Genomic DNA, 18311 nt, shown 5'->3' with positions numbered 1-18311 from the left:
TCCTTTATCCTCCTGATTGTCTCTGTGTTGAAGTCCATTCGTCTAAAATCAATATGAGTGCCTCAGTCTTGTTTTGTTTTGTGTTATCACGATTTTTTCTTATTCATGTATGAGTTTTTGTTTATTTGTTTTTAAATATTTATTTATTATGTATACAATATTCTGTCTGTGTGTATGCCTGCAGGCCAGAAGAGGGCACCAGGCCCCATTACAGATGGTTGTGAGCCACCACGTGGTTGCTGGGAATTGAACTCAGGACCTTTTGACGAGCAGGCAATGTTCTTAACCTCTGAGCCATCTCTCCAGCCCTTTATTTATTTGTTTTGCTTTTTTGAGACAGGATTTGAAATGCTGGAATTACAGGCCTGCACCACCACTCCCAGGTAGGAGGTACTGGAAGTCAAACACAGGTTTTTGCACGTGCTGGGCAAACACTCTACCAGCTAATCTACGCCAGCAGCTCCTCATTTGTGTATCACTTGCTTCTCTCACTGTTATGACCAAGAAGCAACTTAAGGCAAGGAAGGATTCATTTGGCTTATGATTTGAGGGTACATTCCACCATGGCAGCCTGCCATGGCAGCAGCAGTCTGTGGCTGCCTGCTCACATCTGGTGAGACCTGGGATCAGTGTCTGTCCCGAGTGAGCCACTTTCTACAGCGAGGCTCCTTTCCTAATCCACCTAGAACCTTTTCAGTGGTGGCACCAAACCAGGTGCTGTAGTGCATGTCTTTAATATCAGGACTTGGGAGGCAGGAGCAGGCAAGTATCTGTAAATTTGAGGCCAGTCTAGTTTACATTGTGAGTTCTAGCCCAGCAAGAATGTCATAGTGAGACCCTATCTTTATAAAGTTAAAAAAAGGAAAAATGTATTTCAAAACAGTACCACCATCTGGTCACCAATTATCCAAACACATGAGCCTAGGAGTATACTTCATATTACAACCACAGCAAGATATTTTCTCTTTACTATATGTATATGTGCATTTTATCTACATGTATATATGTACTCCATATGTGTGAAATGCCTGCTGAGACCAGAAAAGGGCATTGGGTTCCCTAGAACTGGAGTTACAGATGATTCTGAGCCACCATGTTGGAGCTAAGAGTCAAACCCTTGTTCTCTGCAAGAGCAGCAAGTGCTTTTAACCACTGAGCCATCTCTCAAGCCCCTATTTCTCAGTTCTTAAATGGCCCCCGAGAAGAACAAACAGAACAGCTAGTGGGGCGGGGGGGGGGGGACAGAGTTTGGGAAATAAACCCAAAATGGTTACAGAGGTCCTTGCAGAGAATAGCAAAGGACCTAGCTCTTATGCAAAGTGCACAAGAAAGACACTGGGGACTTTAAGGGGAAGAATAGTGTAGAATAGATAAGCATTTTCAGGACTATCTTAGCCTTGCTGGAGACTGCGCCAGTGAAGGCAAGACTGGCGTGGATAGGTCTGTCAGGAGGCTTTGTCCTGGCCTGAACATGACTGCGGGCTTGGAGTAGCGGTGCGGTGCAGTTGAGCGCTGAGCGGGCTTGGAGTAGCGGTGCGGTGCAGCTGAGCGCTGTGCGGGTTTGGAGTAGCGGTGCGGTGCAGCTGAGCGCTGTGCACTTTACTCCAGGGGAGGGGATCCAGGTCCTCCCGACTCCAAGGAAATGGCTTCTGACTTCTGTCGCCATGGCAGTTGGGCTGCTCCTGCCTGGATTGGTTGCTGGGGGGATAGTAACAGCACCGAGTGACTGATTCCCGCAGTGATAACTGGTTGTCATGGTGTGTGAAGTATGTTAATAAGAATCTGCCAGGTTCAAGTTTCTCTTCGAGCTCTGCACAGAAAATCAGGAAGGATGAGAGGACCAGGGCGTGAGAATCCAGTTAGGCGTGCTGAGTCACTGGGCCTCCAGACTGGCCCGAATCAATAAGATTACAGTCCTCTGCGAAGCGGGGTGGGAGGGGAGGCCCTGCACGAATGTCCAGGAGCTTCAAACCCCGTTTTCCTCCTATTTTAAATCTTCTTAGGACTGTTTCCTTTTCTGAGCAAAACCCTATAGCAGACTAAGTCTTCTCTACCATTATTACCCTCTACAAACCAGTCCTACGGTAACCTGAAGCTAGATTTATTTAAATAAAATTGAGTTTTCTCGAAAGCATGAAAGAGGCCTAAGAGGCAGAAGGGCAGGCCCTAGCCAGAACCTCTGAAGTGAAATTCATAGGGTCAGTGAAGGAGGATGGAGTGGAGGGGCATTCTGAGGAGGGGAAGGGCATCCTAAGGATGAATGAGGACAAGTGAGCTGGGTAGCTTCTTGACACAGACGGAGACCAGGTTTCTGGGTGTTCCCTCCTTCTGGACACCATTCCTGACAAGAATGCAAGACAAGGAAGGATCAACGAATCGTAGCCTCTCCCCTGCTGCCCGCAGTCAGGTGTTAACAATACTTACTCTTTTCCCCTTGGAGAAGAAAGTTCACCCCTGTGAGCTCCAGGTCCAGTAGGCTTGAGATCCTACCTGTTTTAGAGGCGTTATTCTCAGCAGTTACATTCAGAAACAAACAGCAAAAAGGAGTATCGGTGCTTACGCACATCTCTGTCTATCTAAAAACGGAGTGTCACAGTGTTGCCCTGGCCCTATGTTGTCTAGGTTGGTCTCAAATTCACAGAGATCACTTGCCTCTGCCTCCCACGTTCTGTGATTTCAGGCATGTGCCACCACATACGTCATTGTTATAGTGAGTCCCAGGGAGACTGGAATCTTAAAAGGGAGAAGATTACATCCACTAGGGATCAGACTGACAGTCCCCTTGCTCCTGTGTATTAAACCTCTCAAAACAGGCTCTCAGTCATGTGATCCTATGCCTCAAGTTGCTTCATTTTTAATTACATTTATTTAGTGTGTGTGGACACATGCGTGTGTTGTAGATCAGAGAATAATTTGCCAGAGGCAATTTTCTTCTTCCACCATGTGGGTATGAGCATCTCCTCAGTTGTTCCTATTGCTTGTTTAATGGCAGAGAAGGAGAGCCTTATGCATTTGGTCATTCTCAGGGACTTCCTGGAGTTTTTTAGTTGTTTATTCTCTGAGTCTTAAGAACTCTCTGAGTCTTGTGAACATGGTGGGGCATGCCTTTACTCCTAGCACTCAGGAGGCAGAGACAGGCAGACCTCTGAGTAGACAAGGCTAGCCCAGTCTACAGGACAGCCAAGTGCTGTCTTACAAAACTGTCTCAAAAATTTAAACAAACAAACAAAAGCACAAGAATCAAATTCTCTGAGTCTTAACAAGCTCCCCTTTACTATTTCTTGAGTATCATAAGGTTCCCTCAAGGGCGGAATATGCCAATTTATGTTCCATAACACCGCTCAAATTGCTCCTATAAATCTTTTAAAAATAAAATGTTCCAGCACATAGTCACTGATAATGAGATAAGCATTCAGGTACTGGTATGGTAAGACAGCTTGGGCTAGACCATCCTGTTAACACTGACTGTATACATTCTAGACAAAACACAAAGAAAGCTGTATGAAGGCATAGAGTCAGAGCAAAAGGAAGAAAAGGGGTAGGATCATAATCCTTAAAGAACAGAAGCCCCACTAGGTGAGTTCCACATTCAATGGGCCTTTTCTATCAAGACACTTTACCGTTCATGGCAGCACAGGGGGAAAGTAGGCTTGGGCAGGAAGTGATGACGTCACTGGTGGTCATTGTGAATACTGGGATCCTAGAAATTGAAGGGGAAGTCTGGCGAATGGGTGATCTACAGAGAGGGAACCTAAAATCTGAATATAAATCCCCTCAAATTCTTAGCTGCCTTCCAGATAGCACAGGCACAGGGTGAGGTTTCCACGTGCCTAAAAGGAAAGCCGAATATCTGAACAAAACTTTCAGAAGCTGCCACAGTTCCAGAGAGGCAAAGCTGGGAGCGCAGAACCCACAAAAATTAGAGGGCATGCTTCTCACTGAAATCCCGTAAGAGCCTCAGCAATAACTCCTAAAGAAACATAATGTAATCCAGAGAATCTGCCATGCACCAACCCAAAGCATTCAGTTTTCAACAAAACTCCTACTGCAGTTTAGAAACGTCGCACACTGTCCCATAGGAAGCAGAGGGTCAGGTGGTTTGTTATTGAAATAGATTCATTCTAAAGAGTACCGTGGTTTGGATTAGGGCAGCCGCAGTGATTGTGGGAAATTGAGGATGAACGTTCGATGTTTTGCGGGTTGAATCCACATGGCTGCTAAAAGATTTTAAATGGATGAAAATAAAACGAGTGTCAAAGGCAATAGCTATCACACTGAGTGCTAACTCTTCCCTCGCCGTTCATACTTAAATATCACAACCAACCTCATGAAGTTGGTTCTGTTCCCACGCCCATTTTAAAAGCAATCAATTTCTCCCTCCCTGGGGACTGAGAATGAAGGTTTATCTCGAAAAGTGTGTAGAGGGTAAGGACAGAAATTCCAGAAGGTCGAATGGACAGAGGCCAGAAGGAGATGGCGGACTTGGGAAGGCGTCTGCAGGGGCAGAGCCCGCTTGCGATTGGCCGAGCTGCGGAGGAGGGCTCTGCAGATCCTGGCCCAGCCCCCTGGCTGTTGTTGCCATCTCCACTGAGACCTAGCCCGGGGAAGGAAGCTAGCGCTCGGATCCAGGGAAGATGCAGAGCTCGCTGAGGCCCGAGGGCTCCAGGGGGCTTCAGCTCCTGGTCTGCTTCCTTCTGCTTTACAGCCGCCCAGGCAGCTGCGGCGACATAAATACCCACGGTCAGGAGGAAACCCGGGGGGTGCGGGCAGGGCCCGAGAGCAATTCTGAGAGCAGAGGAGCCGGCCTTCGAGGCTGAAACTCAGGACAAAAAGCGTTTGGGGATGACGGAGGAGAGGAATGCAGAGAGTCTCGGGGTGGGGGTGGCTGTAGTCTTGGGGCTTGTGTACGGGGTCTAACCATAGGAGGAGCGGACCTAGGGGAAGGCTGGGGGTTCGGAAGGAGTGGGGAAGACAGAGATGAACTGGGTTTGGTATAGGGACAGGAGTGGTTGTATTTGGGTACTTGGTCCGGGATCAAGAGAGTAGCCGAGTGGGGCTGAGAGTCAGAGCAAGGCTCAGCCACTGACCCGCAGAGCCCAGGGGGCTACTGGATGGGGTGGGGAGTGCCAGGTTGGGGTGAAACAGTTAGGAGGGGAAAGACGATCGACTTCCTCTGACTCTGTTCTGCGCCATCCTGGATGGACCGGTGCACACTCCGCAATAGACAGTCGGGGACAGACTGCGCAGTCTCAGAATACCTGCGCAGACACTGCATAAAGTCCTAGTCTGACGTCCAGTCTCCCGGCGGGATTCTTGGGTTTGGACGCCAATGCAGGGCATTCGCAAGGCACTGTGGGATGAGGTCTGGTGTCAGACGAAGGGAGGGCTGAGGCGGGCGGGGTTGGGGTGACATGGGGGTGGGGTGTGAATTGCAGATACCGAGGTGTCTCTCCTTACCGCCCACGGTGACCGCTCCTGGCCCTCAGCACCACGGACAGCTCCACTCATTCTGTGGTCCTGGTGTAGCTCCAAGTCCCCACAACTCCATTACCTCTCTGGAGCCGCTGTCTCAGACAACAACGTCTCTCCTCCGGAAGTTCTCTTTCACCAGGGCACTAGAAGGTCCATTTCTTCCTGGGATCGGGATCGTTCCCGATTGTATTGAGCATCCATCTGAATGGAGTGAGGGGGAGCATTGCCCGTTCTTGGAAGACCTATGATTCTAGTACTAAAGAGGCTCAATCAGAATTGAGAATTTGAGACCAGCCTTCTCTCTTTCTTTTTTTAATTAGCTGAAGTGGTGTAAGGAGATTTATTCTTTAGTCATACTCACTTGTCTGGAACAAGAACCAGGAGCTTCTTCATCCCTGCCCTTCTCTTACACACAGTTGGGCAAACTGGGGTTTAGGGAATAGATCCCAACCTTCAAACCTTACACACAAGAATACAGTCGGCCCTCCCTGCCCACACATTCTCCGTCATGGAATTCTGCATCCTCAATTGCACCAATGTGGATTGAATGCACACACCCTCCCTTGTCATTATTCTCTAAACAATGCATAAAGTAACTATTACATTCTATATTAGCTATTGTAAATAATTGAGGGATTATTTAAAATACTCAAGAAGGGGCTGGCAGGAGAACTCAGCAGATACAGACATTTGCCACCAAGCCTGACAACCTGAGCTGAATCCTTCAGGACCACATAGTAGAAGGAGAGAACTGACTTTGGAAGTTGTCCTCAGATCCCCAAACTCATGCCGTGGCACATGCTTTTATCTACGCATGTGTATGTGTGTGAGTATGCACACACACACACACGCACACACACACACACACAAAGTGCAATCAAAAATAAAATGTACAGGAGGATATTTGCAAATAACATGCATGTAATAAAGCATTTTGTATTAGGGTCTTGAAGAACTACAGACTTTGGTATGGAGGGTAGTCTGAGACCCAGCCCCCTGAAGATACTGGGGGAGATGGTATTTTCTCTTTCTGAGGATTCCAGTTCTTTTCTCCAGCCCCTCCTGTCTTCAGAGTTTTCCTTAAGATGCGGCTTGTCTGCTTCCCAGATTCCACCTGTCTATCCAACTGCCCAGCATGTGTGTAGCCAGACTCTGCCTGTCTGACTGCCCACCATGAGTGGGTAGCTCGCCAAGATTCCTTTTCCATTTGAACGTTCACAGAATTTTTTTTTCTTTTTTGGCCTGTGCACATGGTTCTTTCCTGGATATTAATACCAAGACCGAATGGAAGCCAGGTGTGGCAGTGCAGACCCTTAATTCTAGAGGCAGAGGCAGGTAGATGTCTGTGAGTTTCAGGCCAGCCTGGTCTACATAGTGAGTTCCAGGACAGTCAGAACTATTTAATAAAGCCCTATTTCAAACAATGACAAAACACAAAGTGAATAGAGTCCAGGGGCTGGTGGTGATGAAGGAGAGTGGCAACTCTGATGTGGGGAAGGACCTGGCTTTGTGCTAACAATGAGGAAAAGGTAGTGGCTTCCCTTTAGCTGGTATTTGAAGTGATTCAGCCCAAAGTCTTTGCTGACAGAGCTATTCTGCCCTTAGATGGTCAGGGCCAAGTAGCATCGGAGCAGTTCTGGTCGTTCCAAGAATTCGCTGCTTCAGTCTCCTGGTACTTTCAACTCATCCTCCAGCAGTTAATACCAGAAGGTAAGCAAAAGCCGGAAAACAGAGATGGGGGCCCAGTCGGATCTGGGGGAGAGTAGCAAGGGGCTATTGGCCAGAGGGTAAGATTTCTCTTGCTTGCATGCCTTTACTTTCTTATCACCTTAGTGGAAAAGGAAACAAGAAAAAAGTGTGGTACAATCTAGATAAAGAGATTGTTATCACTTGAACACCCTGGAAGAAGACAGCATACAAGTCCTTGGGACCAGTCCCTACCTACCTCTGGAACCATCTGAACTTTTCTAGAGTCAGGATTCCTTAATCCCTCAGCCTCTGAGTGGGAAACAGGAAAACTATATAATAAAGTAGAGAGATAGGCGGTCCATTAGTGATGAATGGCTGATCCTTCTGTCGCATAGGTAGGATAGAAAATCTGCCTTGAGTTAATATTACTATACCCAATTCTTTAAAAAGTTCCTAGACCAGCAACACATGGATCATCATCAAGAAATCGATTAGAAATATTCAATCCTAAGTCTGGGGAGGTGGCTCAGTTGGGAAATGTCTGCCATCCAATTAGGAGGACCAGAGTTTGTATCCCATCACCCAGACAGGAGCAGTGACACATGTCTGTAAAACCTGTGCTGGAGGTGGGGACATAGAGACAGGGAGATTCCTGGAGCTCACTGAGCAGTTAGTCTCACCTGATAAACTCAGCGAAAGACCCTACCTCAGGAATAAGGTAGGGAGCCAACAGGATGGCTCAGTGGGTAGAGGCACTTCTGGATGAACTGAGTTCAAATCTCAGAACCCATAAATTTTACCCTGACCTTCACAGCCATATGCACACATGCACACACACGTGCACACACACACACTCACCATGGTGGTGGTGGTGGTGGTGGTGGTGGTGGTGGTGGTGGTGGTGGTGGTGGTGGTAATAAACAGAATGAAATGAAAAGTCAAGGAAAAAAATCACAGACTCAAAGAAAATAATATGGGAAGTGATTAAGAAGACACTCTGGTCTGCAGATGCCTGTACACATGCAGGCGTGCACACACACACACACACACACAGTAAAATGTAATTCTTTAACTTCACCCCAACCTACTGAATCTGAGTGTAAAAAACAGCAACCTTGTACTAATGAGCCTTACAAGATACTTTAACACACCAACGTTTGCATAGCTGCATTGGAGGGTTTTTGGTGTTGTGTGGTTTGGTTTGGGTTTTTTCTTTTCTTTTCTTTTTTTTGGTATTTGTTTCCACCTTTGACTTCACTTGATCCCACTGTGTTAACAAGAGAGTCAGCAGATTCATTAGCTAGGATGTTTCCGTACTGTGCTCAGCAAACTTTCCATACCACAACACGTAACTTTCTCCATTAAATATGGTTTTACATAAACTGGAGGGCAAGGTCTCTCTGCCCCTGGTGCGGTTTCACTCCATCCTTTCTCCCTGCAGACCTGTTCTGGGCAGATGAAATAGCCGAGGAAGTACTGACCAAGAAGGTGGAGCACCTCAACAGACTCCACCTCCAACATAGGCTGTGCCAGAAAGATGAGAAGGCATTTTCCCCCACTGCAGCCACTGGGATGAGGTATGGAAACCTTTGGTCGGCCCCTGCTATTTAGGGCACTAGAACTGTGTGTAGAAGCTGCCGGAAGTACTGTGCTCCAACTCTAGGGTCAGTGGGGAATAATTCTATGAGGATAATACTTGTCCTTCAGAAAGGGGGGGTATTGGCAAACTGAGGTTCCACCTGGTCATCCCTGTCTCTTCTAGGTGTAAACAAGAAGAGAAACTTGGGCTCTTATACCCCAAGGTGAGACCGTTTATCCTCCCCCAAACTGTGAACCCTGGCTTTGGATTCCTTTGACTTTCCTGCTCAGATCGTCTCATTCTTCCTGCCTCTTTCCTGACTCCTGCCTTCTCTCCCCCATTAGAGTCCAACAGTCAAGGTGAGCAAGGACCGATGCTTTGTCCCCAAAGTCGTTCCAAAGGCTCCAAAGCAAGAAGCAACTCACCCCACCAAGGTGAGGGTTCAGTTCTCCTAGGACACTAGAGTCACCAAAGACATGTTTAAATGGGGGGAGGGTGGGTATAAAAGAGGGATGAAGCAAACTTTTGTACCCAAAGGTAGTCTTGCTTGCTTATAGACTGGTATCTAGGTATCTAGATGAGAGAGTGGTGGGGCATGACACAGCTTCTGGGAGCTCCTAAGGAGGACAAAAGCTGAAAGATCACACATCAGGTTTGAGTTTAAAACAGGAATTGGAAACCGAAGGACTGCCAGCTTAGCTAAGAGGAGCTTTGTATATCGTGGAAGCATGGGGCAGAGGCTTCAACAGCATCTTCTGCCTTGCTCTGGAATGGCCCAGGCAGACTAGAAACCACCCATCTAATATCTTTACAGATGGAATTTGGGGCGCAGGCTGCCAATAAAGCTTCCTTAGCCTGCCATGCTGTGTCCATGTGACTAGACCCAGGCCTCCCAATTTCCAGCTCCCCTGTAGGATTCCTGTCCTCTCACTCGAGGCCTTGGAGGTGGGGGTGTTCCAAACATCAGATTTCCCCATATTGAAAAGTCTTGTTTAGGGCTAAGACACAAATGACAAGAGAGAGTAACAGTCAGAAGACTCAAAGGAGGGGGCACTGGAACCACAAATGTCTGGAGGCAAGAATGCCATGGCCAGGTGGAGGAGCAGAGAATCCAGTGACAGCTAAGGATGGGGAAGGAAGGCAGCATCCAGTAACAGAGCTAAGGATGGGGAAGAAAGTGAGCATCCAGTGACATCTAAGGATGGGGAAGGAAGGCAGCATCCAGTGACATCTAAGGATAGAGAAGGAAGGCAACATCCAGTAACAGAGCTAAGGATGAGGAAGGAAGGCAACATCCAGTAACAGAGCTAAGGATGAGGAAGGAAGGCAGCATCCAGTAACAGAGCTAAGGATGAGGAAGGAAGCCCATGTAGGGGCTCACAGAGCACACTTTACATTAAGAACTGCGGGGAGTTATTGGAATATTTTGAAGAAGGGAATGTCTTTACGAGACATTTAATTTTTAAAGGGCCACCCTAGTCGTGAGGTGTGGTGGTGCACACTGAATCCTAGTATTCAGGAGACTGAGGTGGCAAGATTGTAGCTACAGAACAACACTCTGCCCCTCTTAAAAAACAAAAAACAAAAAACAAACAAAAAAAACCCCAAAAATCCTTACAATGATGATGGGACAGTAAGAAGAGCAAGGATGAAAATGGAGATATGGGAGATGGGCCACTCTGGTCCAGGGAGGCAGAAAGGGCTTGGATTTGGGTAGTAGCAATGGTGCTGACAATTGTCCCCTCCTGCTTTCCCTATGCACACCCTCCATCTAAAGGGAGCCTGTGAGAAGTGGGTCCCAGCCCTTGATGCTTCCCAGGAAAACGGACTCGCATTCCTGCAGCATGGCAGCTAGGGTTTCTAAACCTGGCTTAGTTGCTGGGGTAACATAATACGACAGAGACCCACCTGCGCTGAACTGGTGACTGTGGTGCCTCCAGGAACACGAACGAAGTTTTGCCATTCTTCTCCAGCTCCCCGCTATAACAGGAATCAGCGGGAGGAGAAGCGTTCTGTGGGAGCCAGGAGCTTAGGTTATCAACCCATGGGCTGAATCACCACGGGGAAGGCTTACTCAAACCAAATAGTTATTGCGTATTTGGGGGAAAAGGGCAGATAGAGAGGCACAATGTCTCTCCAGTCTGACTTCAATTTCCTGTTTCTTCTCTTTTAGGGCTTCTTTGGACAAGCCCCCACTGTGGGTCTCAACCTTGTCGCTGACTGAGATCTCGTTGTATAAAGTCCCTTTCCCCAAGACCCTCCTTATTGCCCTCAAAGGGGCAATTCTTGGATGACCCAAATAAGGATAATTAAAGTTGCCTTTTATGCAAACGCTTTCTGTGAGCCTGTCTCGAGGCCGGGCACATGGGACAGGAATTGAACAGAAGTTCCCATGGGAGAGAGGGCAAAGAAGACACAGCTCTGAATGCTTGCTCGAAGGCTGCTTTCTCAAGTAGGAATGTGAGGGGTGACCACTGCTGTCACGGTAGCCTTTTCCACTGGCACCCTGGCCATGTTGTGCGATCTGGTTGCCCAGCCTTCCGTGTTACATGGAATAGAATCCACATTTCTCCCCTGTCACTTCTTTCCATTCGTTTGATCCTTGCATCCATCAAATCAATTAACCATTGCTAGTCCCCCAAACCTGCTCCTATGGCCTTTCTTCTTTGTTTAACCCTGAGAACCATTGTGCCAAGCTCCTGTGCCTGTCTGCATTCGGTACCTCTACGAATATACCTTATAATCTCGGAAGCTTTGAAGTATAGTCAGAGATAGTATTGATTCATTCAAGCATCTGAAGGAAGCAAAAACGGTGGGCATCCCATCCCTTAGCTCCTGACCACATCATCACCCAACCACAGCAAGTGAATAGTTTCTATCTCCGCTAACATCTTCCCATTCCCATTCTCTGTGTCTCATCTGGGAATTCATAGAATGTACCTTTCTGTGCTTCAGACTGTCCCGAAGGGCCTGGGATTTAATGTTCCCGAGGACTTCCCTCATGGACAGTTCTGAAGAATATTGGATATTCTTCAGAGGATGCCCAGTGGCTACCAGCCCCAGCAGTGACCTGTTCAACACCATGTTTCACACCATAGCCCACCTTTTCTTTCTTTCTTTCTTTCTTTCTTTCTTTCTTTCTTTCTTTCTTTCTTTCTTTCTCTCTCTCTCTCTCTCTCTCTCTTTCTTTCTTTCTTTCTTTCTTTCTTTCTGTTTTTCTTCCTTCCTTCCTTCCTTCCTTCCTTCCTTCCTTCCTTCCTTTCTTTCTGAGACAGGTTTTCTCTGTGTAGCCCCGACTGTCCTAGAATTCTTTCTGTAGACTAGACTGACCTCGAACTCAGAGATCTGTTTGTCTCTGACTCCAGAGTGCTGGGATTAAAGGCATATACCACCACCACCCAGCTTGGACTTTTCTTCTTTAATAGGATTGAGTTTTCTAGTACTAATTTGTAGTTTCCAGGGCAACCTCACACATAAAATGCAGCTCCCAATTTCTTGTCTCTTTTGAGTTGGTCCTACTAAGTCTACTGTGTGCTACACCCTCCTCTAGGCATTGGTACACACCCTCTAGGCATGGGTACACACCTCTAGGCATTGGTACACACCCCTCTAGGCAATGGCACACACTCCTCTAGGCATGGGTGTACATACTCTAGGCATTGGTACACACCCTTCTAGGCATTGGTACACATCATCTAGGCATAGGTACACACCCTCTAGGTATTGGTACACACCCCTCTAGGCATGGGTGCACACCCTCTAGGCATGGGTTTACATCCTCTAGGCATTGGTATACACCCTCTAAGCATGGGTACACACCCTCTAGGCATACACACTCTAGGCATTGGTACACACCCTCTAGGCATGGGCACACACCCTCTAGACATTGGTGCATGCCCTCTAGGCATTGGTACACATCATCTAGGCATGGGTACACACCCTCTAGGCATGGGTATACATCCTCTAGGCATGGGTGCACACCCTCTAGACATGGGTACACACCCTCCAGACATGGGTGCACACCCTCTAGGCATGGTACACACCCTCCAGGCATGGGTTCACATCCCTCTAGGCATGGGTACACACCCTCTAGGCATTGGTACACACCCCTCTAGGCATTGGTGAGCCAGTCATGAATAAAACAACATATTCACTGTTGGAGAGTTTGGTTATAAATAATTTTCAAGGGAGAAGTCCAAGCAATATGTCTGGTCCATGGAGTAGTTAGATTCTTGCCAATCCCTTCAGTCAACTCTGCTTTCCCTTGTATCATACATACTGTTTGCTCTAGCAACTCAGCCCTAATTGTGCTGGGCACATGTGCCAGGGCCTATACTTCCAGACTCTTGCATGCACTGTTATTTTTACACATAGGAGCCTCATCCTTAGCACACCTTCTCAATCATGTCCTAAAAATCAAAGTGGCCCTCTGTGGTCCATTTCCCGTCCCTTCTAATATTTCCACCCCCAGGAAAAGGTGGCAGAGGTTAGGGGGAAAGCAGTAGTGGAAGTTTGAAAGTCTGCTAACTATGAACTGGAGTGAATAGGTAGAAAAGATGGGAACTTCTTGATATTTATGTATTTTTATTTTATGTGTGTGAGTGTTTGCTGTTATATATGTGTATGTACTACATGCGTGCCTGATGCCTTTGGAAACCAGAAAGGGGTGTTGGACCTCCAGGAACTGAAGTTACAGATAGTTGTAAGCCACTGTGGGAGCCTGGAACCAAACCCCAGTCCTTTGCCGTCTCTTCAGCCCCACATAGAAACTTTCTTTTCTTTTCTCTTTTTGTTTGCTTTTGTTTTGCTTTGCTTTTTGAGACAGGGTTTTTCTGTGTAACAGTCCTGGTGTCCTGGAACTCTCTCTGTAGTTCAGGCTGTCCTCTTGCAGAGATCCACCTGCAGAGATCCTCTTGCAGAGATCCACCTGCCTCTGCCTCCCGAGTGCGTGTGTCACCATGCCTGGCTCAGATAAGAGCTTTTGAAAGGAAAGTAGGCCTGATTTTTGTTACAAAGGATCAGGTAACACAACTTGAATCACTCTTGACAGACATAAATCACTACATGATTCTGAAAGAGGGAGCGGCAGGGAAAGTTGTAGGAAAGTGAGGTCTTGGGTTTCTGCACAGTGGGTTCGGGTGCAGAAAGAACAGGGACCACTTCTGACTGAAATACAACCAAAAGAAAGAGAGTGAGGAAGGACAATTCGAGAGGCCCCGAAGATGTGTTTATGGACCTGACAGCTGCTGTGGTTTGAATTCTGCCTCCTCCAAACTCAAATCCTAATCCTGGGAACCTCCAGACATGAGCTTATTTGTAAAGAAAGCTGTGGAGTTAAAATGAGGTCATCAAAATGAACTTTAGTCCACAGTGGCCGCTGTCCCTATAAAAAGGGAAATTTGAAGAAAGACAGACACAGAGAAAAGATATTAATAGTTATTAACTTCTGAAAAGTAAAACACAATAATAATGAGAAGGAGGAGAAAATAAATAAATAAGAAAATAAATAACTGACCAATGATTTCCATGAGAGAGAGAGAGAGAAGAAGAAGAAGAAGAAGAAGAAGAAGAAGAAGAGAAGAAGAAGAAGAAGAAGAAGAAGAAGAAGAAGAAGAAGAAGAAGAAGAAGAAGAAAAAGAAGGAGGAGGAGGAGGACGAAGAGGAGGACGAAGAGGAGGAGGAGGAGGGGGAAATAGGCCAATTCAAATAATGGGTAAATAAATGGGTGTCTTATATTTTCTGCAGCTACAATTTTCCCTTCATTAATCTTCACCTCCTTTTCTGTCCCAGGGGAGCGTTGTGAATGAATATCTCTTCCTCTGGATCTTCATTAGGTTAGCAAGATGAGAATATCTAAAAGGAGATTAGAGGGGAGTGTTGAGGAGAGGCCAGGGTGTTCCGTTCCCCAGTCCCCCACCTCCCTGTGAGGTTGCTTCAGGCCACTTACCCCCTCCAACACAGGCGCAGTAGCAAACACACACAGGGCAAACACAGTTATCAGTTCATGATGACCCATGATGACCCCCACTCGACCAACAGTTTGTGGTGCCATGTTCAGCTCTAAGCCACAAGGGACATGGTCACTAAGAGAGTGATTCCAGTCAGCATTGGAAAGGGTAATGTCTGATGCTTGGCGAGGCTTCTGGGGTGCTGGAAATGCTTCACTTCTGCAACCGGGTGGCCTGGATGGCCAAGAAAACAAGGTATTTCCTTTTGTTTTGTGTATTTATCTGTGATAGTTAACAATCTATAAACTTTAAAAGGGGGAACCGACGGGACAAAATGGAAGGTGGCAGGGGTGTTGTAGAAGTCAGTAGAAGAGTTCTGCAAGCATATCTGATTACATTCCATAGCTTCGCAAAGGGCTCAAAATAAAATTATATCAAGAATATAAAGCACCATCCTATAGCTAAAAATAAACTGAAACAAAAGACATTAATTATATATCAAATTGCCAACCATAATTACACAAACAGAAGAGCTATTTGAAATAATCCTAGAGCACAGTATTCTGATTATGCTTCCTTAGAAATTATATTTAAAGGCAAAATTTAGGTCAGGTATATATGATGGTACATGCTTTTAATCCAGCACTTGGGAGACAGAGGCAAACAGAGCTCTGTGAGTTTGAGACCAACCTTCGCTGCAATAGAGAGTTCTATGCCAGCCAAGGCAGATCCTATCTCAAAAACACGTATCCTTTGCTTTATTATTTTAGTGTATGAGTGTTTTGCCAGCATGCAACCACATGCAAGCCTGGTGCCTGAGGAGGTCAGAAGAGGCCAGTGAACCCTCTGGAACTGGAGGTACTGTACAGATGGTTGTGAGTCTCCTTAGGGATGCTGGGAACTGAATTAGAGTCCTCTGCAAGAGGGTACTAGGGACTCTTAACCCCTGAGTCATCTCTACAGCGTTCACTGTTTTATTAGTAGGGCAATATTTGTATTATTCTATGTGCATTGTTGGTTGTGTATTAGATTAATCATACGTGTGGTTATATTAATGTCACCAGGAACCCTAGTTTCCAGCATAAGAATAAAGAACTACAAGGGTAGAAAGCTCAGTAGAAAACATCATTAAATGCTAGTTGGAAGACTAGTTGAGATGGCTCAGTGGTTAAGAGCCCTGACTGCTCTTCCAGAGATCTTGAGTTCAATTCCCAGTAACCATGGAGTGGCTCACAACCATCTCCAGTGGAATTTGTTGCCCTCCTCTGTCATGCAGGCATTCATGCAAATAGAGCACTCATATACAAAAACTGCATAAATAAATGAATCTATAAGTACAAATTGGAGTATGCATGTGTGTGTTGTATCTTAATACCCTGGTTCAGGTCATAGAAAAGGTCTGGAGTCAGTGTTCCCCTTAGCAGCCATTTCGCTCCTAACATTCAGATTCTAGCCTCTAAAATCAGCCCTTACTAAAAAGCTACCTTATCTCTTTAGATGAATGGCTGCTTCCATATCAACAGACAGAAAAAGAAAAAGAAAAACCCGGTACATCTCGGAGTGACAAAAGAGAGAGTGAGCGAGTGAACGAAAGAGAGAGAGAGAGACAGACAGACAGACAGACAGACAGACAGAGACAGAGCGAGACACACAGAGAGAGATTTAGTGATTTATGGGATATTTCAAAAGGACATTGAAATCTAATTCAAGGACCTGTCGCCCGCTTGTTTGGGGATAATTTGAATTTCAAAATGTAATTATTGTGACTGATCAATGCAATGCACATTGACTATATAAATAGTAATATTTAAAAAAGAAAAATCACAAAAGTACTCTAATAAAACTCACAAACTACTATTGAGGTAACTATTACAACTACTTCTTAATGTGAATGTAAGATCAGAGGTTAAAATATATATTCGAAGATGGGCAGCGGTGGTGCACACCTTTAATCCCAACACTCAGGAGGCAGAGGCAGGAGGATATCTGTGAATTTGACGCCAGCCTGGTCTACAGAGTGAGCTCCAGGACAGCCAGGGCTACAAAGAGAAGCCCTGTCTCGAATAACAAAAACAGAGAGAGACAGAGACAGAGAGACAGACAGACAGACACACACACACACAGAGATAGAGAGAGACATACATACATACATACATACAGACAGACAGACACACACACACACACACACACACACACACACAGAGAGAGAGAGAGAGAGAGAGAGAGAGAGAACACATTCTACTTCATTTGGCATTGTATTTCAGGGTAATGTCTGAAAGCTGATAATGTCAAAAGAATGAGAAAATAAAAAATTACATTTTCCAAACTTGAATAAAATATTTCAGTCAGAAATCCAGAAATCACCCCCTGAGGACCAGGGACGTAGCTCAATGGTACAGAACTTGCTTAGCATGTCAGAGGCTCTGAGTCTCATTCCAAGCAGATACTAAAAGGAGGAACAGGAAGAACACAATACCAGATGAAAAAGTTGATGGTTGGGGAGCTAAATGTTCTCATGGTGCCAACATATTCATGGATTTCGTGTCGTGCTCATCATGTTAGGAAAGATGTGGCTGGCTCTACTTTAGACTGGTTGTCGGTTTTAACATCCCCCTGTAGTAGCATAACCAGACTTTATGCATCTCCTGGAATGAAGCAATTAAAGGTATTTTGTTTATATTTTAAAAAAATGCAATCCAACTAACACTTTAGGGATAATTTCTACTGTACAGAAGAAAATACAGAGGATGTATGTGATACATCAATGCAGGGAAACCCACACTGAGGCAAATCTAGAAGATGAGGAGTTCAGAGGAGAAAAATGATTGGCTTCCTATCCCACATGACCATGTGAAAAATGGAGGAAGGGTGACAATTAGGTATCTGTGTTAAGTAAAAAGAATTAAGAACACAATTATATTTGGCCAGGCAGTGGTCAATGGTGGAGCATGCCTTTAATCCCAGCACTCAGGGGGCAGAGGTAGGTTGATCTTTGAGCTTGAGGCCAGCCTGGTCTGTAGAGTGAGTTCAGGATGGCCAGGACACAGATAAACCCTGTCTTTGAAGAAACAAAACAAAAATAAATAAAGAAAGAATATAATTAAATGCAGTAGTGACCCTTGATTGACTCCTCTATGAACAAAAAAGCTGAAAAGACAAGTTGCAAACAATTTGAGATATTTGAATATGAATTGAGCTCTAAGCGACATTATTGTAGGAAAGTGTCCTTATTTCCTAGAGATGCATGTTGAAATATTTATAAGTGAAATTTCTAATTTCTATCATTTCTATTTAAATATTAAAAGGGAAAAACATCTCCCAAATATCAATAACTGTGAAATCTAGATAAGTGTTTTTTCACCAAACCACTTTGGTTTTTCTTTTTCACCAAACCATTTTGTCTTTTTAATTCATTTTATAAAACTTTATTCTCTCTCTCTCTCTCTCTCTCTCTCTCTCTCTCTTTATGTGTGTGTGCCTGTGTGCGCGTGCGTGTGCTTGTGTGTGCGTGCGTGTGTGTGTGTGTGTGCGTGCGTGTGTGTGGAGGGAAGCACTCAGGTAGAGGTCAGAAGGCAATATCTTAGAGACAGTCCTCTCCATCTATCTTTATATGGATTCAGAGG

General features: G+C 45.7%; 1 protein-coding gene across 1 annotated transcript; it reads left to right on the top strand.

Moving 5' to 3' along the window:
- The first annotated feature begins 4571 nt into the window (after positions 1 to 4571).
- Resp18 (regulated endocrine specific protein 18) lies at positions 4572 to 11071 on the top strand. Its single transcript, XM_048459293.3, has 6 exons — positions 4572 to 4740; positions 7078 to 7182; positions 8603 to 8738; positions 8924 to 8963; positions 9085 to 9174; positions 10914 to 11071. The coding sequence occupies exons 1-6, from the start codon at positions 4635 to 4637 to the stop codon at positions 10962 to 10964; spliced, it is 528 nt and encodes a 175-aa protein (XP_048315250.2). The 5' UTR covers positions 4572 to 4634; the 3' UTR covers positions 10965 to 11071.
- The last annotated feature ends 7240 nt before the right edge of the window (positions 11072 to 18311 follow it).

This window comes from Myodes glareolus, chromosome 1 (genome assembly GCF_982192425.1).
Source record: "Myodes glareolus chromosome 1, mMyoGla1.1, whole genome shotgun sequence".
Lineage (NCBI taxonomy): Eukaryota > Metazoa > Chordata > Mammalia > Rodentia > Cricetidae > Myodes > Myodes glareolus.
The sequence above is the reverse complement of the archived record's forward strand: the minus strand, read 5'-3'. Positions and strand labels throughout refer to the sequence as shown.